This window comes from Psittacula echo (genome assembly GCF_963264785.1).
Source record: "Psittacula echo genome assembly, contig: SCAFFOLD_175, whole genome shotgun sequence".
NCBI classification, from domain to species: domain Eukaryota; kingdom Metazoa; phylum Chordata; class Aves; order Psittaciformes; family Psittacidae; genus Psittacula; species Psittacula echo.
In genome coordinates this window covers 180-23,568 of record NW_027664255.1, presented here as the reverse complement: position 1 = coordinate 23,568, position 23,389 = coordinate 180, and the positions used below count along the sequence as shown (strand labels likewise).

Here is a 23,389-nt window from a genome sequence, read left to right as displayed (position 1 = left end):
CGACCCCCCCCGTGGCGCCTTCTCCCTCCATGGCCCCGCCCCCTCCCTTGGCCCCGCCCCCTCCCACAGACCCGGATGTTCCCCCCCCCCCCCCTCCGTTTTGGCGCCAAAAGGACGCGATGTCGTCATCAGCGCCGGGTTTTAAGGTGGAAAAGGGGGAATTCGGGGGCGGGAAGCGAGCGGGTGCCCCCCCTCCCCCCCCCCCCCCACGCCCGTTTTGGGCTGAAAACGCCGCTTTTTGGGGCCCATAAAGGGGTTGGGTGTCAAATTTGGGCGTTTTCAGCGCGAAATCCCGCCTTTCCCAACGTTTTGGGGCTGAAAACGGCCGGTTTAGGGCAAAACACCCCCCCCCCCCCCCCCGAGGTCGAGTTTTGGGTTAAAAAATCGTCATTTTGGGGCCGGGGATCGATTTTTTCTGGCCCCACCCCCCAAAAAAACCCCGGTTTTGGGGCAAAGGTTTCGGGGCGGAGAAAATTTAACCCGTTTGGGGCCGGATTTGGCCGTTTTCGGGTGAATTTGGGCCGTTTTCGGGTGAATTTGGGCCGTTTTCGGTTGAATTTGGCCGTTTTCGGGTGAATTTGGCCGTTTTCGGGTGAATTTGGGCCGTTTTGGCGTAAATTCGGGTGGGTTTGGACGTTTTGGTGCTAATTTGCGCGGTTTTGGGTAAATTTGTTTATTTTGGAGTGAATTTGGGTGGTTTTGGGGTAAATTCGGGCGATTTGGGGGTAAATTTGGACGGGTTTGGGGTAAATTTGGGCGTTTTGGAGTGAGTTTGGGTGGTTTTGGGGTGAGAAACGGTGGTTTTGGGGCAGAAGTCGCTTCGTTGCCGAATTCCCTTTGGGAAAGGGGGGGGGTTGGGGGGAGGTGGATTTTTGGGTGAAAGATCATACTTTGGGGTTCAAACGGCCCCAAAATGGCGATCTGGGGGCAAAAAGCAGCGGTTTGGGGCAAAACCCAGCATTTTTGGGGCTAAAACCAGCATTTTTGGGTCTAAAAGGAGCGTTTAGGTCTAAAAGCAGCGTTTTGGGGTCTAAAAGCAGCATTTTTGGGTCTAAAAGCAGCGGTTTTGGGTCTAAAAGGAGCGTTTAGGGCTAAAAGCAGCATTTTGGGGGCTCGGGGACCCCAACAACGGCCACGCGGGGCCCCCCCATGGTGGCGATGGCGGGGGGGGGCCAGATGATGTAGGTGGTGGTCACGGCGAGCGGCGGCGACGTCATCGGCGACGTCATCGGCGACGTCATCGGCGGGCAGCAGCTGGGCTGCAAAGGGGAGATGTGAGAACGGGGCGCCAAGAAAACGACCCAAACCCGCCCGAATTCACCCCAAAACCGCCCGAATTCACCCCAAAACGGCCCGAATTCACCCCAAAACCGCCCGAATTCACCCCAAAATGCCCAAATTCACCCCAAAATGCCCAATTTTACCCCCAAACCGCCCAAATTCACCCCAAAATACCCAATTTTACCCCAAAACCGCCCAAATTCACCCCAAAATACCCAATTTCACCCTCAAAATGCCCAAATTCACCCCAAAATGCCCAATTTCACCCCAAAACCACCCAAATTCACCCCAAAATGCCCAAATTCACCCTAAACCCGCCCAATTTCACCCTCAAAATGCCCAATTTCACCCCAGAACACCTAAATTTACCCCCAAACGCCCCAAATCAGCCACAAATTCCCACATTTTACCCCCAAAATGACCGATTTCACAGCCAAACCGGTCAAATTCACCCCAAACCCGCCCAAATTCACCTCTTCAACACCTAAATCCAGCCCAAACCGCCCCAATTTACCCAAACCATCCAATTTTACCCCCAACCCGCCCGTGTCTGCCCCCAAACCCCCCAAATTCACCCCGAAACTGCCCCATTTTACCCCCAAACCACCCGAATTCAGCCCGAAAACGCCCAAATTCAGCTCGAAAACGCCCAAATTTCCCCCCAAACGCCCAAATTTCCCCTAAAACGCCCAGATTTCCCCCCAAGAGCCCGATTTAACCAAAAAGGCCTGAATTGGCCCCAAACCGGGGCCCTACCTTGCCGGGGCACCCGCAGGGCTTCGGGCGCGGGCGCCGCTGACCCCGACCTTGACCCCGGCTGCGACCCCGGCTGCGACCCCGGCACCGGCACAGGCGCCCCATGGCCCCCCCCAACCTGCGGCCGGACCCCCCCCCCCCGTCACCGAAAGCGGGGGGAACCGCCCCAAAACACCCCCAAAACACCCCGAAATACCCCCAAAACACCCCGAAATACCCTCAAAATACCCCGAAATACCCTAAACCACCCCAAACCACCCTGAAACACCCTAAAACACCCCGAAACACCCCCAAACCACCCCAAAACACCCCCAAAACACCCCGAAATACCCCCAAAACACCCCGAAATACCCTAAACCACCCCAAACCACCCTGAAACACCCTAAAACACCCCGAAACACCCCCAAACCACCCCAAAACACCCCCAAAACACCCCGAAATACCCCCAAAACACCCCGAAATACCCTAAACCACCCCAAACCACCCTGAAACACCCTAAAACACCCCGAAACACCCCCAAACCACCCCAAAACACCCCCAAAATACCCCGAAATACCCCCAAAACACCCCGAAATACCCCCAAAATACCCCGAAATACCCTAAACCACCCCAAACCACCCTGAAACACCCTAAAACACCCCGAAACACCCCCAAACCACCCCAAAACACCCCCAAAACACCCCGAAATACCCCCAAAACACCCCGAAATACCCTAAACCACCCCAAACCACCCTGAAACACCCTAAAACACCCCGAAACACCCCCAAACCACCCCAAAACACCCCCAAAACACCCCGAAATACCCCCAAAACACCCCGAAATACCCTAAACCACCCCAAACCACCCTGAAACACCCTAAAACACCCCGAAACACCCCCAAACCACCCCAAAACACCCCCAAAACACCCCGAAATACCCCCAAAACACCCCGAAATACCCTAAACCACCCCAAACCACCCTGAAACACCCTAAAACACCCCGAAACACCCCCAAACCACCCCAAAACACCCCCAAAACACCCCGAAATACCCCCAAAACACCCCGAAATACCCTAAACCACCCCAAACCACCCTGAAACACCCTAAAACACCCCGAAACACCCCCAAACCACCCCAAAACACCCCCAAAACACCCTGAAACACCCCAAAATACCCCCGAAATACCCCGAAATATCCTAAACCACCCCAAACCACCCCGAAATACCCTAAAACACCCCAAAACACCCTGAAACACCCTAAAACACCCCAAAACACCCCCAAAACACCCCCAAAATACCCTAAAACACCCCAAAATACCCCAAACCACCCCAAAACCCGCCTAAAACACCCCTAAAACACCGCAAACCACCCTGAAACACCCTAAACCACCCCAAAATAACATAAAACACCCCAAAATACACTAAAACACCCCAAACCGCTCCCCAAACACCCCAAAATACCCCCAAAGCACCCCCAAAACACCCCCAAAACACCCGAAAGTACCCCATAACACCCTTAAAACCACCCCGAAACACCCCAAAATGGCCCCGAAACACCCCCAAATGCCCCTAAACCGCCCCAAAACGCCTCAAAACCACCCCAAAACGCCTCGAACGCCCTCAGAAACACCCTCAAACGCCTGTAGTTACCCCAAACCGCCCGCCAACACCCCCGAAACCACCCCAAAACACCCTCAAACGCCCCCAAACGCCTGTGGTTACCCCCCAAGGACCCCAAAACGCCCCCAAACCCCCTCAAACCCGCCCAGAACACCCCAAAACGCCCTCCAAAACACCCCGAAACGCCCCAAAACGCCCGTAGTTACCCCCAAAACGCCCCCAAACACCCCGAAACGCCCCCAAACGCCCCCTTAACCACCCGCACCCATCTTTCGTTACCCCCAGAAAGACCCCAAATTCACCGAAACGCCCCAAAACGCCCCCCCCTCCCCCCGTTTCTTGCCTGCTCCGGACGCGTTCGGCTCCGCTCTGGGGCTGCAGCCGCGGGAGGGGCCCCCTTAAACCCCTCCCCCCCCCCCCGAACCCCATCATTGCCCCCCCCTCCCCCCCCCCCCCAAGCCTCTCATTGAGGTCAGGGCGCGCCACAAACGCTCGTAATTGCGCGCCAAACGGGTGACGTCACCGCCGACGCCCCCCCCCTCCCCCCCCGTAATTAACCCATTGAAGCCCCAAAACCGGTCGGGCCGGACGTCATTAATGACGTCATCACCCCCCCAATTAAGCCGCTCAGGGACAAACAACCCCCTCCCCCATCCCGTTCAAACGTCACCGCTGACGTCACCGCCCGTTCCCGCCCTTATGGCGTCATTTTCCCGCCGCCGCCTGGATGCGGGCGGGGCTTAAGGGGGCGTGGCGAAAGCGCTACCGCCCCCTACCGGAGGGCGCCAAAACAAGGGTGCGGAGGGGCGTTAACGGAGGGGGTGTCTCGTTAGCATCGAGCTCATTAACATGGGGCTGATTTGCATAAAGGAACGTGATTGGTTGGTGCCTGTAAGGACGCCTATTAGCATGGGGTTCATTAGCATAGGACTCATTAGCATATAGAGCTCACTGGCCTAAAGATGCAGTGGCGGGATCAGGACTCATTTGCATAGCACCGTTTGCATGCGCTTAATCAGTCGCCTCATTTACATATAATCCAATAACCGCATCGCCTCATTTGCATGTAGCCTCACTTGCATGCGGCCTAATGAGCAAGACACCTCATTTGCATATCGCTTGTTTGCCCCACCGCTTCATTTGCATATCACACGCTCATTTCCATATCAGCTCATTAACGCACTGCCTCATTTGCATGCCACCCATTGCTTAAGTCGCTTCATTTGCTTGTCTCCTAATTAGCATATACACTCCATTTGCATACGCACGGGCTACTATACCGCATGGTTTGCATACCACTAATTTATGCATGGACTCATTTGCATATTGCTTATTTATGGATGCATTTGCATATCACCTAATTACCGTGCTGGTTCATTAGCATATGTATGCCAATCACTGCATGCTCTCAGCACCATCAGCATGTATCCCCTATCCACGCCTACCACCTCGTTAGCATGCGGCCTAATTAGCATACTCATTAGCATAAGGTCTCAGTATCACACACCTCCCGTTTTGCATACCTAATGAGACTCATTTGCATAATTAACACTTCTTCTGCATGTCCAACCCATCTCGAACCCCGTTTGCATCATTAACCTGTTCGTGTCCCTAATTAACCCTCCACCTGCATAATTAATCCTCTCATTAACATAATTAACCCTTCATTTGCATACACACGCGGTCATTAGCGGGGGCTTCATTTGCATAAAGTGCATTTGCAGATCGTTCAGACATCGTGGCCCCACCCCCCCCATTTGCATACGGCCAATCAGCGCGGAGCTAATTAGCATCAGTTCATTTGCATCCGGCTCATTTGCATGCACAGCCCAGTGCAGGGGGGGAGGGTGGTGGTGGGTCCTTCCATAGGAGCACCCATGGGTGCTGGCTGCTTCTTTAAGGTGCTGGTTCCATCCATAGGAGCACCCATAGGTGCCAATAGCCATCCATAGGAGCACCCATGGGTGCTGGAACCTTCTATAGGGTGCTGGGTCCATCCATAGGAGCACCCATAGGTGCCAAGAGCCATCCATAGGAGCACCCATAGGTGCCAATAGCCATCCATAGGAGCACCCATGGGTGCTGGAACCTTCTATAGGGTGCTGGGTCCATCCATAGGAGCACCCATAGGTGCCAAGAGCCATCCATAGGAGCACCCATGGGTGCTGTGTCCATCCATAGGAGCACCCATAGGTGCCAATAGCCATCCATAGGAGCACCCATGGGTGCTGGAACCTTCTATAGGGTGCTGGGTCCATCCATAGGAGCACCCATAGGTGCCAATAGCCATCCATAGGAGCACCCATGGGTGCTGGAACCTTCTATAGGGTGCTGGGTCCATCCATAGGAGCACCCATAGGTGCCAAGAGCCATCCATAGGAGCACCCATGGGTGCTGGAACCTTCTATAGGGTGCTGGGTCCATCCATAGGAGCACCCATAGGTGCCAAGAGCCATCCATAGGAGCACCCATGGGTGCTGTGTCCATCCATAGGAGCACCCATAGGTGCCAATAGCCATCCATAGGAGCACCCATGGGTGCTGGAACCTTCTATAGGGTGCTGGGTCCATCCATAGGAGCACCCATAGGTGCCAATAACCATCCATAGGAGCACCCATAGGTGCCAATAGCCATCCATAGGAGCACCCATGGGTGCTGGAACCTTCTATAGGATGCTGGGTCCATCCATAGGAGCACCCATAGGTGCCAATAGCCATCCATAGGAGCACCCATGGGTGCTGTACCCCTTCCATAGGAGCCGTGCAATGGTGCTGGGTGCGGGGGGGGGGGGGGCCCGGCCCGCCCCCCCCGGGGGGGTTATTGCAGGGGGGGGCGCTGTGTAAGGGTTGGGGGGGTGCTCTGGGTGCTATAGGGGGTGCTATAGGGGAGGGGGGGGGGCAGCAGCACCCATGGGTGCTACTCGGCCACCTGCACCCCTGCGCAGTTCTCTTTGCTCTCCGAGGTGATGGCCAGGTACTCGGACCTAGGGGGGCAGAGGGAGCCTATAGCACCCTATAGACCCTATAGACACTACAGCACCCTATACACCCCCCTTCCCATTGGCTCCCTTTAGCCACGCCCCTTCCCTTTAGCCCCGCCCTTTCCCCCTGTAACCCCGCCCCTTTCCCATTGGCTCCCTTTAACCCCGCCCCTTTCCCATTGGCTCCCTTTAACCCTGCCCCTTCCCCATTGGCTCCCTTTAGCTCAGCCCCTTCCCCATTGAACCCACCCCTTTCCCTTTTAGCCCCGCCCCTTTCCCCATTGGCTCCCTTTGGCCCCGCCCCCTCCCCATTGACCCCACCCCTTTCCCTTTAAGCCCCGCCCCCTCCCCATTGACCCCACCCCTTTCCCTTTAAGCCCCGCCCCTTCTCCATTGGCTCTCTTTGCCCCCGCCCTTTCCCCTTTAGCCCCGCCCCTTCCCCATTGAACCCACCCCTTTCCCTTTTAGCCCCGCCCCTTTCCCATTGGCTCCCTTTGGCCCCGCCCCCTCCCCATTGAACCCACCCCTTTCCCTTTTAGCCCCGCCCCTTTCCCCATTGGCTCCCTTTGGCCCCGCCCCCTCCCCATTGAACCCACCCCTTTCCCTTTTAGCCCCGCCCCTTTCCCCATTGGCTCCCTTTGGCCCCGCCCCCTCCCCATTGAACCCACCCCTTTCCCTTTTAGCCCCGCCCCTTCTCCCATCGGCTGCGGTTGGCCCCGCCCCCGGGCGGACTCACGCGCTGTCGGGGGGGGGCGCGGCGGCCGCCACCTTGCGGTAGCAGTAGAGCATCTCCGCCGCCAGCCACAGCGTCAGCACCACGATGAGGACGTACATCAGGATCTCGGACACGATCGACGCCAGGTCCCGGCGCGCTGCCCCACACCGGGATCCCGTTGGGAACCGGCCCCCCCGAGCCCCATCCCCATTGGAACCGGCCCCCCCGAGCCCCATCCCCATTGGAACCGGCCCACCCCAGCCCCATCCCCATTGGAACCGGCCCCCCCGAGCCCCATCCCCATTGGAACCGGCCCCCCCCATCCCCATCCCCATTGGAACCGGCCCCCCCCAGCCCCATCCCCATTGGAACCGGCCTCCCCCAGCCCCATCCCCATTGGAACCGGCCCCCCCCAGCCCCATCCCCATTGGAACCGGCCCCCCCAGCCCCATCCCCATTGGAACCGGCCCCCCCGAGCCCCATCCCCATTGGAACCGGCCCCCCCATCCCCATTGCAATTGCCCCCATCCCATCCCTGTTCCCATTGGCTCCCATTCACCCCCATTGCCCCCATTCACCCCATTGCTTCCCATTCACCCCCACTGACTCCCATTTCCCACATTCCCCCCATTCACTCCCATTGACCCCCATTGCCCCCATTCACCCCCATTGCCCCCATTCACTCCCATTGCCCCCATTCACTCCCATTGCCTCCATTCACCCCATTGCTTCCCATTCACCCCCACTGACTCCCATTTCCCACATTCCCCCCATTCACTCCCATTGACCCCCATTGCCCCCATTCACTCCCATTGCCTCCATTCACCCCCATTGCCCCCATTCACTCCCATTGCCCCCATTCATTCCCACTCACCCCCATGGCCCCCATTCACTCCCATTGACTCCCATTCACCCCCATTGTCCCCATTCACCTCCATTGCCTCCATTCACACCCATTCACTCCCATTCACCTCCATTGCCTCCATTCACTCCTATTCACACCCATTGCCTCCCATTCACTCTTATTCACTCCCATTGCCTCCCATTCACCCCCATTGCCCCCATTCACTCCCACTGCCTCCATTCAATCCCACTCCCTCCATTCCCTCCCATTCACCTCACTGACTCCCATTGTCTCCATTCCCCCCCATTCACTCCCATTGCCCCCATTCACTCCCATTCACCCCCATTGTCCCCATTGACTCCCATTCACCCCCATTGTCTCCATTCACTCCCATTCACCTCCATTGCCCCCATTCACTCCCATTGCCCCCATTCACTCCCATTGCCCCCATTCCCCCCCATTTACTCCCATTCACTCCCATTGCCCCCATTCACCCCCATTCATTCCCATTCCCCCCCATTGCCCCCCATTGCCTCCCATTCCCCCCCATTCATTCCCATTGCCTCCCATTCATTCCCATTCACTCCCATTGCCCCCATTCACCCCCATTCCCCCCCATTGCCTCCCATTCCCCCCCATTCCCCCCCCCCGTGGCCCCCATTCCCCGCCGTGCCGCGTTGCCCGCTGCAGTACCGCTGTCCACCACGGCGAGGCGCAGGGTCTGGTTGCGCGCCAGGCTGTAGACGTAGCCCTCGAAGGTGAGGTTGCGGCGCAGGCGGCACACGTAGAGGCCGCCGTGGGCGCGCGCCACGGCCGAGAGCCGCACCGAGAGGTCCTGCAGGTCCCGCGTGCCCCGGGAGCCGTTCCAGGCCAGCACCCCCAGGAACGGGCCCGGAGCCACCCATTGGCCCTCCTCGGGGCTGTACTGCAGGATCTGCGCCGGGAGCGCGCCAATGCACGGCCGGCACCACAGCGCGGCCCCGCAGGGACACCCAGCACAGCCCAAGGCATCCCAAGGCATCCCAAGGCATCCCAAGGCATCCCATCCCATCCCCATCCCCTTCCCCATCCCATCCCCATCCCATCCCCATCCCCATCCCATCCCCATCCCCATCCCATCCCCATCCCCTTCCCCATCCCATCCCCATCCCATCCCCATCCCATCCCATCCCCATCCCATCCCCTTCCCCATCCCCATCCCATCCCATCCCCATCCCCATCCCCATCCCCATCCCCATCCCATCCCCATCCCCATCCCATCCCCATCCCATCCCCATCCCATCCCCATCCCCATCCCATCCCCATCCCCATCCCATCCCCATCCCATCCCCATCCCCATCCCCATCCCATCCCCATCCCATCCCCATCCCCATCCCATCCCATCCCCATCCCCATCCCATCCCCATCCCCATCCCATCCCCATCCCATCCCCATCCCCATCCCATCCCCATCCCATCCCCATCCCCATCCCATCCCATCCCCATCCCCATCCCATCCCATCCCCATCCCATCCCCATCCCATCCCCATCCCATCCCCATCCCATCCCCATCCCATCCCCATCCCCATCCCCATCCCATCCCATCCCCATCCCCATCCCATCCCATCCCCATCCCCATCCCATCCCCATCCCCATCCCATCCCCATCCCATCCCATCCCATCCCCATCCCATCCCCATCCCATCCCCATCCCATCCCCATCCCATCCCCATCCCATCCCCATCCCCATCCCATCCCCATCCCATCCCATCCCCATCCCATCCCATCCCCATCCCACCCCATCCCCTCCCGGTACCATGCGGAAGCCGGGCTCCCCCTCCCCTCGGAAGAACCATTGGGCGCTGGCCTCGGCCGGGGTCTCGCTGCGGCGCTTGCAGGCGATGCACAGGAGCCGGAACGGGAGCCCCAGCACGGCCTCGGTGCCCGACGCCACCTCCACGCACCCGGCCCGGGCCCCCCCCGCTGCCGCCGCGGGGGACAACGGGGTCAAGGGGGGAATGGGGGGGAATGGGGGCAATGGGGGCAATGGGGGGAATGGGGGGGAATGGGGGGAATGGGGGGAATGGGGGGCAATGGGGGCAATGGGGGCAATGGGGGGGCAATGGGGGCAATGGGGGGAATGGGGGGGAATGGGGGCAATGGGGGGGAATGGGGGGAATGGGGGGAATGGGGGGCAATGGGGGGAATGGGGGGAATGGGGGGAATGGGGGGGCAATGGGGGGAATGGGGGGGTAATGGGGGCAATGGGGGGCAATGGAGGGCAAGGATGGGGTCAATGGGGGGACAATGATAGGGTCAACGGGTGGCTGTGGGTGTCAATGGGTATCAGTGGGTGCCAATGGGTACCAATGGGTGTCAATAGGGACAATGGATACCAATAGGTGTCAATGGGTATCAATGGGTGTCAATGGGTGCCAATGGGTACCAATGGGTGTCAATGGGTATCAATGGGTGTCAATGGGTGCCAATGGGTACCAATGGGTGTCAATGGGTGTCAATGGGTGTCAATGGGTGCCAATGAGTACCAATGGATGTCAATGGGTGCCAATGGTATCAACGGGTATCAATGGGTCTCAGTGGGTGCCAATGAGTACCAGTGGGTGCCTATGGGTATCAGTGGGCACCAATGAGAAATCAATGGGTGCCAATGGGGTACCAATGGCTGTTATGGGGTGAATTGGGGTGCCAATGCATATCAATGGGTGCCAATAGGGTATCAGTGGGTGCCAATGGGTATCAATGGGTGCCAATAGGGTATCTATGGGTGCCAATGGGTATCAATGGGTGCCAATAGGGTATCAATGGGTGCCAATGGGTATCAATGGGTCTCAGTTGGTGCCAATGGGTATCAATGGGCCCAATGGGTATCAATGAGTATCAGTGGGTGTCAGTGGGTATCAATGGGTCTCAGTGGGTGCCAATGGGTATCAATGGGTGCCAATAGGGTATCAATGGGTGCCAATGGGTATCAATGAGTCTCAGTGGGTGCCAATGGGTATCAATGGGTGCCAATGGGTATCAATGGGTGTCAATGGGTATCAATGGGTCTCAGTGGGTGCCAATGGGTATCAATGGGTGCCAATGGGTACCAATGGGTGTCAGTGGGTGTCAATGGGGCCCAACGGGGTCACAGAGGTCACAGCGGCACAGTCACGTGACACTGCCGGGGGGTGGGGGGGCACTGCGGAGGTGCCAGAGGCCACCAAGGGGGGGACCGTACCATTATGGACCGGGGGGGGACGGGACATAGGGGGGCCACAACGGGACCTTATGGGGGGGGTCCCACCGCCATAGCACCCTATAGGGGTGCATAGGGGGCTATAGGGGGCCATAGGGGACACGGGGGTGACATTGGGGTGACATTGGGGGGGGGCCGCGCTCACCCATGAGGAGCCCGAGGAGGAGGAGGAGGAGCGGGAGGCCGGGATCCGACATGGCGGGCCCCGGGTCGGGTTCGGCTCCTTTCGGAACCCTTCGGCTCCGCTTCGGGTCGGGGCCGTCCGGTCGCGTTCGGCTCCGCTTCGGGTCTCGGCGGAGGCTTCAGCCCCCGGCCCGGGCCATGGAGAAAAGGGATAAGGGGAGGGGGAACGGGAAGGAGCGGGAAGGAACAGGAGAAGGAACGGGATAAGGAGAAGGAACGGGGGGGGGGGGGGACAAGCGGAGGACGGGACGGGACGGAGGAGCCGGTTCAAGGCATGGCCGGCCCCGCTCTGGGGGGGCTTCGGCTCCGTTCGGGTTCGGGTTCGGCTCCGTTCGGCTCCGCTCGGCCCCGGCGCACTGCGGCGCCCCGGGGAAGGGGGGGGGCGGCCGTGACGCAATGAGGGGCGGGGCCAGGAGTGGAAGCTCCGCCCCCTTCTCGGTTGAGCGCGCCCGCCCCCCTTGGGTCCTAAATGCATCCCAGCGCATCCCAGTATGACCCCAGTGCATCCCAATAGCTCCTAAACGCACCCCAATGTATCCCAATAGCTCCTCAATGCATCCCAGCACATCCCAACAGCTCCTAAACGCATCCCAATGTATCCCAATAGCTCTAAATGCATCCCAGTGCATTCCAACAGCTCCTAAATGCATCCCAATGTATCCCAATGTGACACCAGTGTATCCCAGTGCATCCCAGTATGACCCCAGTGCATCCAATAGTTCCTCAATGCATCCCAGTATGAGCCCAATGCATCCCAATAGCTCCTAAATGCATCCCAACATATCCCAATGTGACACCAGTGTATCCCAGTGCATCCCAATGTATCCCAGTATGACCCCAGTGCATCCCAACAGCTCCTCAATGCATCCCAATAGCTCCTAAATGCATCCCAGTATGAGCCCAATGCATCCCAATAGCTCCTAAATGCATCCCAACGTATCCCAATGCGACACCAGTGTACCCCAGTGCATCCCAATGTATCCCAGTATGACCCCAGTGCATCCCAACAGCTCCTCAATGCATCCCAGTATGAGCCCAATGCATCCCAATAGCTCCTAAATGCATCCCAACGTATCCCAATGCGACACCAGTGTACCCCAGTGCATCCCAATGTATCCCAGTATGACCCCAGTGCATCCCAACAGCTCCTCAATGCATCCCAGTATTGCCCCAATGCATCCCAGTATGACCCTGGTGCATCCTAGTATCACCCCAGTGCATCCCAATTGCCCCCAATAGCTCCTCAATGCATCCCAACATGACCCCAGTGCATCCCAATTGCCCCCATTGCCTCCCAGTGCCCCCCAATGGCTCCCCGTGGCCATCCCCATGCCCTCAACGATGCCCCATTGGTGCCCGCAGGCCCCCCCCCCACCTCCGGCCCCCCAAGCGAGCAGTTGTGGGGCGCAGGGCGCTTTATTGGGGGTCACTTGTAGAACTCGTGCTCCTGCTCGTCCTTCCTGATGACCGTCTTGTAGGCCTTCTCGAAGTCCTTGGCCAGCACGATGTACCGGTTCTCCCGCACCGCCAGCATCCCCCCCTATGGGGCAAGAGCTCCCCATAGCACCCAGAGCGCCCCAGAGCACCCAGAGCCTATGGGGAGGGGGGGCACTGGGGCAGCCAGGGCAACCCACAGCAAGGTTGGGCATTGGGTCAACGCAATGGTGGCCACCAGGTCAACCCATTGATGGCCATTAGACAACCCAGTGAGGGGCCATGGATGGCCATCAGGTCAACCCATTGATGGCCATTAGATAACCCAGTGAGGGGCCATGGATGGCCATCAGGTCAACCCAATGATGGCCATTAGATAACCCAGTGAGGGGCCATGGATGGCCATCAGGTCAACCCATTGATGGCCATTAGACAACCCAGTGAGGGGCCATGGATGGCCATCAGGTCAACCCATTGATGGCCATTAGATAACCCAATGAGGGGCCATGGATGGCCATCAGGTCAACCCATTGATGGCCATTAGATAACCCAGTGAGGGGCCATGGATGGCCATCAGGTCAACCCATTGATGGCCATTAGATAACCAATGAAGGGCCATGGATGGCCATCAGGTCAACCCATTGATGGCCATTAGATAACCAATGAAAGGCCATGGATGGCCATCAGGTCAACCCATTGATGGCCATTAGATAACCCAGTGAGGGGCCATGGATGGCCATCAGGTCAACCCATTGATGGCCATTAGACAACCCAGTGAGGGGCCATGGATGGCCATCAGGTCAACCCATTGATGGCCATTAGATAACCAATGAAGGGCCATGGATGGCCATCAGGTCAACCCATTGATGGCCATTAGATAACCCAATGAGGGGCCATGGATGGCCATCAGGTCAACCCATTGATGGCCATTAGATAACCCAGTGAGGGGCCATGGATGGCCATCAGGTCAACCCATTGATGGCCATTAGATAACCAATGGGGGGCCATGGATGGCCATCAGGTCAACCCATTGATGGCCATTAGATAACCCAGTGAGGGGCCATGGATGGCCATCAGGTCAACCCATTGATGGCCATTAGATAACCCAGTGAGGGGCCATGGATGGCCATCAGGTCAACCCATTGATGGCCATTAGATAACCCAGTGAGGGGCCATGGATGGCCATCAGGTCAACCCATTGATGGCCATTAGATAACCCAGTGAGGGGCCATGGATGGCCATCAGGTCAACCCATTGATGGCCATTAGATAACCCAATGGGGGGCCATGGATGGCCATCAGGTCAACCCATTGATGGCCATTAGATAACCCAATGGGGGGCCATGGATGGCCATCAGGTCAACCCAATGATGGCCATCAGGTCAACCCATTGATGGCCATTAAACCCAGTGAGGGGCCACTGATGGCCATAGGTCAACCCAATGATGGCCATGAAGCCATTGATGGCCATCAGGTGAACCCATTAATGGCCATTAGATAACCCAATGAGGGGCCACTGATGGCCATTAGGTCAACCCAATGATGGACCATTGCTGGCCATTAGGCCAACCCAATGATAGCCATGAAGTGATTGATGGCCATCAAGTCAACCCATTGATGGCCATTAGGTCAACCCAATGATGGCCATGAAGCGATTGATGGCCATCAAGTCAACCCATTGATGGCCATTAGGTCAACCCAATGATGGCCATGAAGCCATTGATGGCCATCAGGTCAACCCAATGATGGCCATTAGGTCAACCCAATGATGGCCATGAAGCCATTGATGGCCATCAGGTCAACCCAATGAGAGACCATTGATGGCCATTAGGTCAACCCAATGATGGACCACTGATGGCCACTGATGGCCATCACGTCAACCCAATGATGACCACGAAGCCCTTGCTGGCCATCAGATCACCCTCCCCTTGGGCCACCCCTGTGTCCCCCCGCCCCGTCCCCATGGTGGCACCCACCTCCTGGCAGATGGAGTTGATGTCAGCGCCTGAGATCTTGTCCGGCCGTGCCACATCTGCGGGGGGGGTGAAGGAAACGTCCCCTTCTCCAGGTCCCCACTGTCCCCACTGCATCCCCATGGGGTCCCCGAGCCCAACATCCTCCCATGGGGCCACTCAATGATGGACCATGAGGCCAACCCAATCATAGGCCATCAACCCAATAATGTGCCATGAGCTCAACCCAATGGAGGTCCACCAGCTCAACCCAATGATGGCCATCAACACAATGGAGCTCCATCAGCTCAACCCAATGATGACCATCAACCCAATGGAGCTCCCTCAGCTCAACCCAATGGAGCTCCCTCAGCTCAACCCAATGGAGCTCCATCAGCTCAACCCAATGGAGCTCCATCAGCTCAACCCCATGGAGCTCCCTCAGCTCAACCCCATGGAGCTCCCTCAGCTCAACCCAATGGAGCTCCCTCAGCTCAACCCCATGGAGCTCCCTCAGCTCAACCCAATGGAGCTCCCTCAGCTCAACCCCATGGAGCTCCCTCAGCTCAACCCAATGGAGCTCCCTCAGCTCAACCCAATGGAGCTCCATCAGCTCAACCCAATGGAGCTCCATCAGCTCAACCCAATGGAGCTCCCTCAGCTCAACCCCGTGGAGCTCCATCAGCTCAACCCAGTGGAGCTCCATCAGCTCAACCCAATGGAGCTCCCTCAGCTCAACCCAATGGAGCTCCATCAGCTCAACCCCATGGAGCTCCCTCAGCTCAACCCAATGGAGCTCCATCAGCTCAACCCCATGGAGCTCCCTCAGCTCAACCCAATGGAGCTCCCTCAGCTCAACCCCATGGAGCTCCCTCAGCTCAACCCAATGGAGCTCCCTCAGCTCAACCCCATGGAGCTCCCTCAGCTCAACCCAATGGAGCTCCCTCAGCTCAACCCAATGGAGCTCCCTCAGCTCAACCCAATGGAGCTCCCTCAGCTCAACCCCATGGAGCTCCCTCAGCTCAACCCAATGGAGCTCCCTCAGCTCAACCCAATGGAGCTCCATCAGCTCAACCCAATGGAGCTCCATCAGCTCAACCCAATGGAGCTCCCTCAGCTCAACCCCATGGAGCTCCATCAGCTCAACCCCATGGAGCTCCCTCAGCTCAACCCAATGGAGCTCCCTCAGCTCAACCCAATGGAGCTCCCTCAGCTCAACCCCATGGAGCTCCCTCAGCTCAACCCAATGGAGCTCCCTCAGCTCAACCCAATGGAGCTCCCTCAGCTCAACCCAATGGAGCTCCATCAGCTCAACCCAATGGAGCTCCCTCAGCTCAACCCAATGGAGCTCCATCAGCTCAACCCAATGGAGCTCCCTCAGCTCAACCCAATGGAGCTCCCTCAGCTCAACCCCATGGAGCTCCCTCAGCTCAACCCAATGGAGCTCCCTCAGCTCAACCCAATGGAGCTCCCTCAGCTCAACCCAATGGAGCTCCCTCAGCTCAACCCCATGGAGCTCCCTCAGCTCAACCCCATGGAGCTCCATCAGCTCAACCCAATGGAGCTCCCTCAGCTCAACCCCATGGAGCTCCATCAGCTCAGCCCCACGGATCTCCCTCAGCTCAACCCAATGGAGCTCCATCAGCTCAACCCAATGGAGCTCCATCAGCTCAACCCAATGGAGCTCCCTCAGCTCAACCCCATGGAGCTCCCTCAGCTCAACCCCATGGAGCTCCCTCAGCTCAACCCCATGGAGCTCCCTCAGCTCAACCCCATGGAGCTCCCTCAGCTCAACCCCATGGAGCTCCATCAGCTCAACCCAATGGAGCTCCCTCAGCTCAACCCCATGGAGCTCCATCGGCTCAACCCAATGGAGCTCCATCGGCTCAACCCAATGGAGCTCCATCAGCTCAACCCAATGGAGCTCCATCAGCTCAACCCAATGGAGCTCCCTCAGCTCAACCCAATGGAGCTCCATCAGCTCAACCCAATGGAGCTCCCTCAGCTCAACCCAATGGAGCTCCATCAGCTCAACCCAATGGAGCTCCATCAGCTCAACCCAATGGAGCTCCCTCAGCTCAACCCAATGGAGCTCCATCAGCTCAACCCAATGGAGCTCCATCAGCTCAACCCAATGGAGCTCCATCAGCTCAACCCAATGGAGCTCCATCAGCTCAACCCAATGGAGCTCCATCAGCTCAACCCAGTGGAGCTCCATCAGCTCAACCCAATGGAGCTCCATCAGCTCAACCCAATGGAGCTCCATCAGCTCAACCCAATGGAGCTCCCTCAGCTCAACCCAGTGGAGCTCCCTCAGCTCAACCCAATGGAGCTCCCTCAGCTCAACCCAGTGGAGCTCCATCAGCTCAACCCAATGGAGCTCCATCAGCTCAACCCAATGGAGCTCCATCAGCTCAACCCAATGGAGCTCCATCAGCTCAACCCAATGGAGCTCCATCAGCTCAACCCAATGGAGCTCCATCAGCTCAACCCAGTGGAGCTCCATCAGCTCAACCCAATGGAGCTCCCTCAGCTCAACCCAATGGAGCTCCCTCAGCTCAACCCAATGGAGCTCCCTCAGCTCAACCCAATGGAGCTCCCTCAGCTCAACCCCATGGAGCTCCCTCAGCTCAACCCAATGGAGCTCCCTCAGCTCAACCCAATGGAGCTCCCTCAGCTCAGCCCAATGGAGCTCCCTCAGCTCAACCCAATGGAGCTCCCTCAGCTCAACCCAATGGAGCTCCATCAGCTCAACCCAATGGAGCTCCCTCAGCTCAACCCAATGGAGCTCCCTCAGCTCAACCCAATGGAGCTCCCTCAGCTCAACCCCATGGAGCTCCCTCAGCTCAACCCCACGGAGCTCCCTCAGCTCAACCCCACGGAGCTCCCTCAGCTCAGCCCCACGGCCGCTGGGCGCCCATGAAGCCACCGCCGCGGTGGGTGCCGGATACAGTCCTCGAGGTCGACCTCCTCGGAGAGGTTCATCTTGCCGGTGATGGTGGAGAAGATGAGGCGCTTCTGGCGCCGGTCCGGCAGCGGGAACTCGATCTTGCGGTCCAGGCGGCCCGGCCGCAGCAGCGCCGGGTCCAGGGTGTCCGCGCGGTTCGTGGCCATGATCACCTATGGGGGGGGAATGGGGCAAGGGCAGCGCCAGGGACACAGGGCAGCCATAGGAGAGCCAGGAACCCATAGGACCCATAGGAGATGCATGGAACCCATAGGACCCATCGGAGATGCATGGAACCCATAGGACCCATAGGAGATGCATGGAACCCATAGGACCCATAGGAGATGCATAGAACCCATAAGAGATGCACGGAACCCATAGGACCCATAGGAGATGCATGGAACCCATAGGACCCATAGGAGATGCATGGAACCCATAGGACCCATAGGAGATGCATGGAACCCATAGAAGATGCATGGAACCCATAGGACCCATCGGAGATGCACGGAACCCATAGGACCCATAGGAGATGCATGGAACCCATAGGACCCATAGGAGATGCATAGAACCCATAGGACCCATCGGAGATGCATGGAACCCATAGGACCCATAGGAGACGCATGGAACCCATAGAAGATGCATGGAACCCATAGGATCCATAGGAGATGCATGGAACCCACAGGAGAGCCGGGGAACCCATAGGACCCATAGGGCCTCATAGAGCCCATAGGACTTCCATAGGACCTCTTGGAGCCCCATGGAACGCATAGGACCTCATAGAACCCACAGCAGAACCATGAAACCCATAGGACCTCAGAGCATCCATAGGACCCCCATAGCACCCAATACCACCCGTAAGACCCTCGTAACACCCATAGCACCTATGGCACCCCCACAGCACCCATAACACTCATAAGACCTCCACAGCACCCCATAACAACACCCATAGCACCCCATAGCACCCATAGCACCCCCATAACACCCATAGCACCCCATAGCACGCACAGCACCCTCATAACACCCATAGCACCCCATAGCACCCGTAGCACCCCCATAACACCCATAGCATCCCATAGCACCCATAGCAGCCCCATAGCACCCATAGCAGCCCCATAGCACCCATAGCAGCCCCATAGCGCCCCTAGGCCCCACCTTGACGTTGACGTTCTGGTCGAACCCATCCATCTGGTTGAGCAGCTCCAGGAGGATGCGCTGGACCTCGCGGTCAGCTGGGGGGGACATGGGGGGGGTCATGGGGCACCCATGGACTGCCCCATAGAGGACCCATGGGTGCTCCCATGGCACGGAGCGAGGGGATGGGGAGCACTGAAGCTCTCCAGAGAGCAACCATGGGGCTCTGCAGGTGGAGCTGGACCAACACCAGTGGGCCCCAAGCCCCCCCACTGAGGCCCCAATGGGACATCCCAACCCCCCCCATTGAGACCCCAATGGGACAGCCCAACCCCCCCCATTGAGACCCCAATGGGACATCCAAACCCCCCCATTGAGACCCTAATGGGAAAACCCAAACCCCCCCCCATTAAGGCCCCAATGGGACATCCCAAACCCCCCCATTGAGACCCCAATGGGACATCCCAACCCCCCCCCATTGAGACCCCAATGGGACATCCCAACCCCCCCATTGAGACCCCAATGGAACATCCCAACCCCCCCATTGAAACCCCAATGGGACATCCCAACCCCCCCATTGAGACCCCAATGGGACATCCCAAACCCCCCCATTGAAACCCCAATGGGACATCCCAACCCCCCCCATTGAGACCCCAATGGGACAGCCCAACCCCCCCCATTGAGACCCCAAAGGGACATCCAAACCCCCCCATTGAGACCCCAATGGGAAAACCCAAACCCCCCCATTGACACCCCAATGGGACATCCCAAACCCCCCCATTGAAACCCCAATGGGACATCCCAAACCCCCCCATTGACACCCCAATGGGACATCCCAAACCCCCCCATTGACACCCCAATGGGACATCCCAACCCCCCCCATTGAAACCCCAATGGGACATCCTAACCCCCCCCATTGAGTCCCCAATGGGACATCCCAACCCCCCCAATTGAAACCCCAATGGGACATCCCAAACCCCCCCATTGACACCCCAATGGGACATCCCAACCCCCCCCATTGAGTCCCCAATGGGACATTCCAAACCCCCCCATTGAAACCCCAATGGGACACCCAACCCCCCCCATTGAAACCCCAATGGGACATCCCAACCCCCCCATTGAAACCTCAATGGGACATCCCAACCCCCCCATTGAGACCCCAATGGGACATCCCAACCCCCCCCATTGAGTCCCCAATGGGACACCCAACCCCCCCCATTGAAACCCCAATGGGACATCCCAACCCCCCCCATTGAGTCCCCAATGGGACACCCAACCCCCCCCATTGACACCCCAATGGGACATCCCAAACCCCCCCATTGAAACCCCAATGGGACACCCAACCCCCCCCATTGAGTCCCCAATGGGACACCCAACCCCCCCCATTGAAACCCCAATGGGACATCCCAAACCCCCCCCATTGAAACCCCAATGGGACATCCCAACCCCCCCCATTGAGTCCCCAATGGGACACCCAACCCCCCCATTGAAACCCCAAAGGGACACCCAACCCCCCCATTGAAACCCCAATGGGACATCCCAACCCCCCCATTGAGACCCCAATGGGACACCCAACCCCCCCCATTGAGTCCCCAATGGGACACCCAACCCCCCCCATTGAGTCCCCAATGGGACACCCAACCCCCCCCATTGAGTCCCCAATGGGACACCCAACCCCCCCCATTGAGTCCCCAATGGGACACCCAACCCCCCCATTGAGTCCCCAATGGGACATCCCAACCCCCCCCATTGAGTCCCCAATGGGACATCCCAACCCCCCCCATTGAGTCCCCAATGGGACACCCAACCCCCCCCATTGAGTCCCCAATGGGACACCCAACCCCCCCCATTGAGTCCCCAATGGAACATCCCAACCCCCTCCGCATTGAGGCCCCTGGGTGCCCCCGGACCGTGCCACTGCGGCCCGCGGGGGGGGGGGGGGGGGGCGGTGGTGGCGCCGTTACCGCCGGTCTGGGCGTCGAAGCGCTTGGTGGCGATGGCGTCGATCTCGTCGATGAAGATGATGGCGGGGGCGTGCTCCTTGGCCAGGCGGAACACGTCCCGCACCATGCGCGGGCCCTCGCCCAGGTACTTCTGCACGAACTCCGAGCCCACCACGCGGATGAAGGCCGCTGGGGGGCAGACCCACAGGGACCCATAGGGACCCATAGGGACCCATAGGGACCCATAGAGACCCATAGGGACCCATAGGGACCCATAGAGACCCCATAGAGACCCCATAGAGACCCCATAGGGACCCATAGAGACCCATAGAGACCCCATAGAGACCCATAGGGACCCATAGGGACCCATAGGGACCCATAGAGACCCCATAGAGACCCATAGGGACCCACAGAGACCCATAGAGACCCATAGGGACCCATAGAGACCCCATAGAGACCCCATAGAGACCATAGAGACCCCATACAGACCCATAGAGACCCCATAGAGACCCATAGGGACCCATAGAGACCCCATAGAGACCCATAGGGACCCATAGAGACCCATAGAGACCCATAGGGACCCATAGAGCCCCCATAGAGACCCATAGAGACCCCATAGAGACCCCATAGAGACCCATAGGGACCCATAGAGACCCATAGGGACACATAGAGACCCATAGAGACCCCATAGAGACCCCATAGGGACCCATAGAGACCCAGAGAGACCCATAGAGACACCATAGAGACCCATAGAGACCCCATAGAGACCCCATAGGGACCCATAGAGACCCATAGAGACCCCATAGAGACCCATAGAGACCCATAGGGACCCACAGAGACCCCATAGAGACCCCATAGAGACCCATAGGGACCACATAGAGACCCCATAGAGACCCATAGAGACCCATAGAGACACATAGAGACCCCATAAAGCAGAAGCAACCCATAGAGCCCTATGGAGCCCACGGGGCCCCATAGCCCCCCCAGCGCCCCATAGCCCCCCGGGAGCCCTCACCCGTGGTGTGATGCGCCACGGCCTTTGCCAGCATGGTCTTGCCGCAGCCGGGAGGCCCGTACATGAGCACGCCTCGGGGGGGTCAATGCCGATCTATGGGGCAGAGCAAGGGGGCTGGGCTGTGGGGCAGGGCTATGGGGCAGAGAAATGGGGCAGGGCTATGGGGCAGGGCTATGGGGCTGGGTTATGGGGCTGGGCTATGGGGCTGGCCTGTGGGGCAGAGCTATGGGGCTGGGCTATGGGGCAGGGCTATGGGGCAGGGCTATGGGGCAGGGCTATGGGCCCCCACCTGCTTGTAGAGCTCGAAGTGGGTCAGGGGCAGCTCCACGGCCTCGCGCACCTCCTGCTTCTGGATGTCCATGCCCCCGATGTCGGCGTACATCACATCCGGCTTCTGGTCTGCAAGGGGGCGCCAGACCCACGGCTGTGGGGCGGGGATGGAGCTGCCCCCCTGCGGCCCCACTTCGGCCCCATTGCTGCCCCACTGCGGCCCCACTGCAGCCCCCCTGTGGCCCCACTTCGGCCCCACTGCTGCCCCATTGCGACCCCACTGCAGCCCCACTGCTGCCCCACTGCGGCCCCACTGCAGCCCCACTGCTGCCCCATTGCGACCCCACTGCAGCCCCACTGCTGCCCCACTGCGGCCCCACTGCAGCCCCACTGCTGCCCCATTGCGACCCCACTGCAGCCCCACTGCTGCCCCATTGCGACCCCACTGCTGCCCCACTGCGGCCCCACTGCAGCCCCACTGCTGCCCCATTGCGACCCCACTGCAGCCCCACTGCTGCCCCACTGCTGCCCCATTGCGACCCCACTGCAGCCCCACTGCGACCCCACTGCAGCCCCACTGCTGCCCCATTGCGGCCCCACTGCAGCCCCACTGCTGCCCCACTGCGGCCCCACTGCAGCCCCACTGCGGCCCCACTGCAGCCCCACTGCAGCCCCATTGCTGCCCCCCTGCGGCCCCACTGCTGCCCCCCTGCAGCCCCACTGCTGCCCCCCTGCAGCCCAATTGCTGCCCCACAACTACCCCATTGCTGCTCCACTGCTGCCCCACAGCATCCCCATCCCCTCCCCACTGCTTCCCCATTCCCTGCCCCATTCCCTGCCCCATTCCCCTGCCCCATCCCTGCCCCATCCCTGCCCCCATCCCTGCCCCATCCCTGCCCCATTCCCTGCCCCATCCCTGCCCCCATCCCTGCCCCATCCCTGCCCCCATCCCTGCCCCATCCCTGCCCCATCCCTTCCCCATCCCTGCCCCCATCCCTGCCCCCATCCCTGCCCCCATCCCTGCCCCATCCCTGCCCCCATCCCTGCCCCATCCCTGCCCCCATCCCTGCCCCATCCCTGCCCCCATCCCTGCCCCATCCCTTCCC

At 59.2% G+C, this 23,389-nt stretch overlaps 2 protein-coding genes and 1 long non-coding RNA gene across 3 annotated transcripts; all 3 read right to left on the bottom strand.

Annotated features, from left to right (window-relative positions):
• Positions 1–657: 657 nt before the first annotated feature.
• LOC308232549 lies at positions 658–2,145 on the bottom strand. The gene is made up of 2 exons (XR_013958845.1): positions 2,038–2,145; positions 658–1,259 (listed from the first exon to the last, which is right to left on the bottom strand). It is a non-coding gene; the product is annotated as an uncharacterized lncRNA (long non-coding RNA).
• Positions 2,146–6,497: 4,352 nt separating this feature from the next.
• SCN1B (sodium voltage-gated channel beta subunit 1) lies at positions 6,498–11,899 on the bottom strand. Its single transcript, XM_080639760.1, has 5 exons — positions 11,555–11,899; positions 9,967–10,133; positions 8,867–9,107; positions 7,351–7,486; positions 6,498–6,617 (listed from the first exon to the last, which is right to left on the bottom strand). Exons 1-5 carry the CDS (start codon positions 11,604–11,606, stop codon positions 6,551–6,553), a joined length of 663 nt encoding a protein of 220 aa, XP_080495886.1. The 5' UTR covers positions 11,607–11,899; the 3' UTR covers positions 6,498–6,550.
• A 1,094-nt stretch (positions 11,900–12,993) lies between these two features.
• Positions 12,994–22,553, bottom strand: PSMC4 (proteasome 26S subunit, ATPase 4; the record flags this gene model as incomplete). The annotated part of the gene is given in 9 exon segments (XM_080639761.1): positions 12,994–13,132; positions 15,002–15,057; positions 17,929–18,097; positions 19,077–19,153; positions 21,020–21,187; positions 22,014–22,088; positions 22,091–22,106; positions 22,303–22,412; positions 22,499–22,553. Coding segments are annotated over 9 exon segments (840 nt in total). The 3' UTR covers positions 12,994–13,018.
• Between the last annotated feature and the right edge of the window lie 836 nt (positions 22,554–23,389).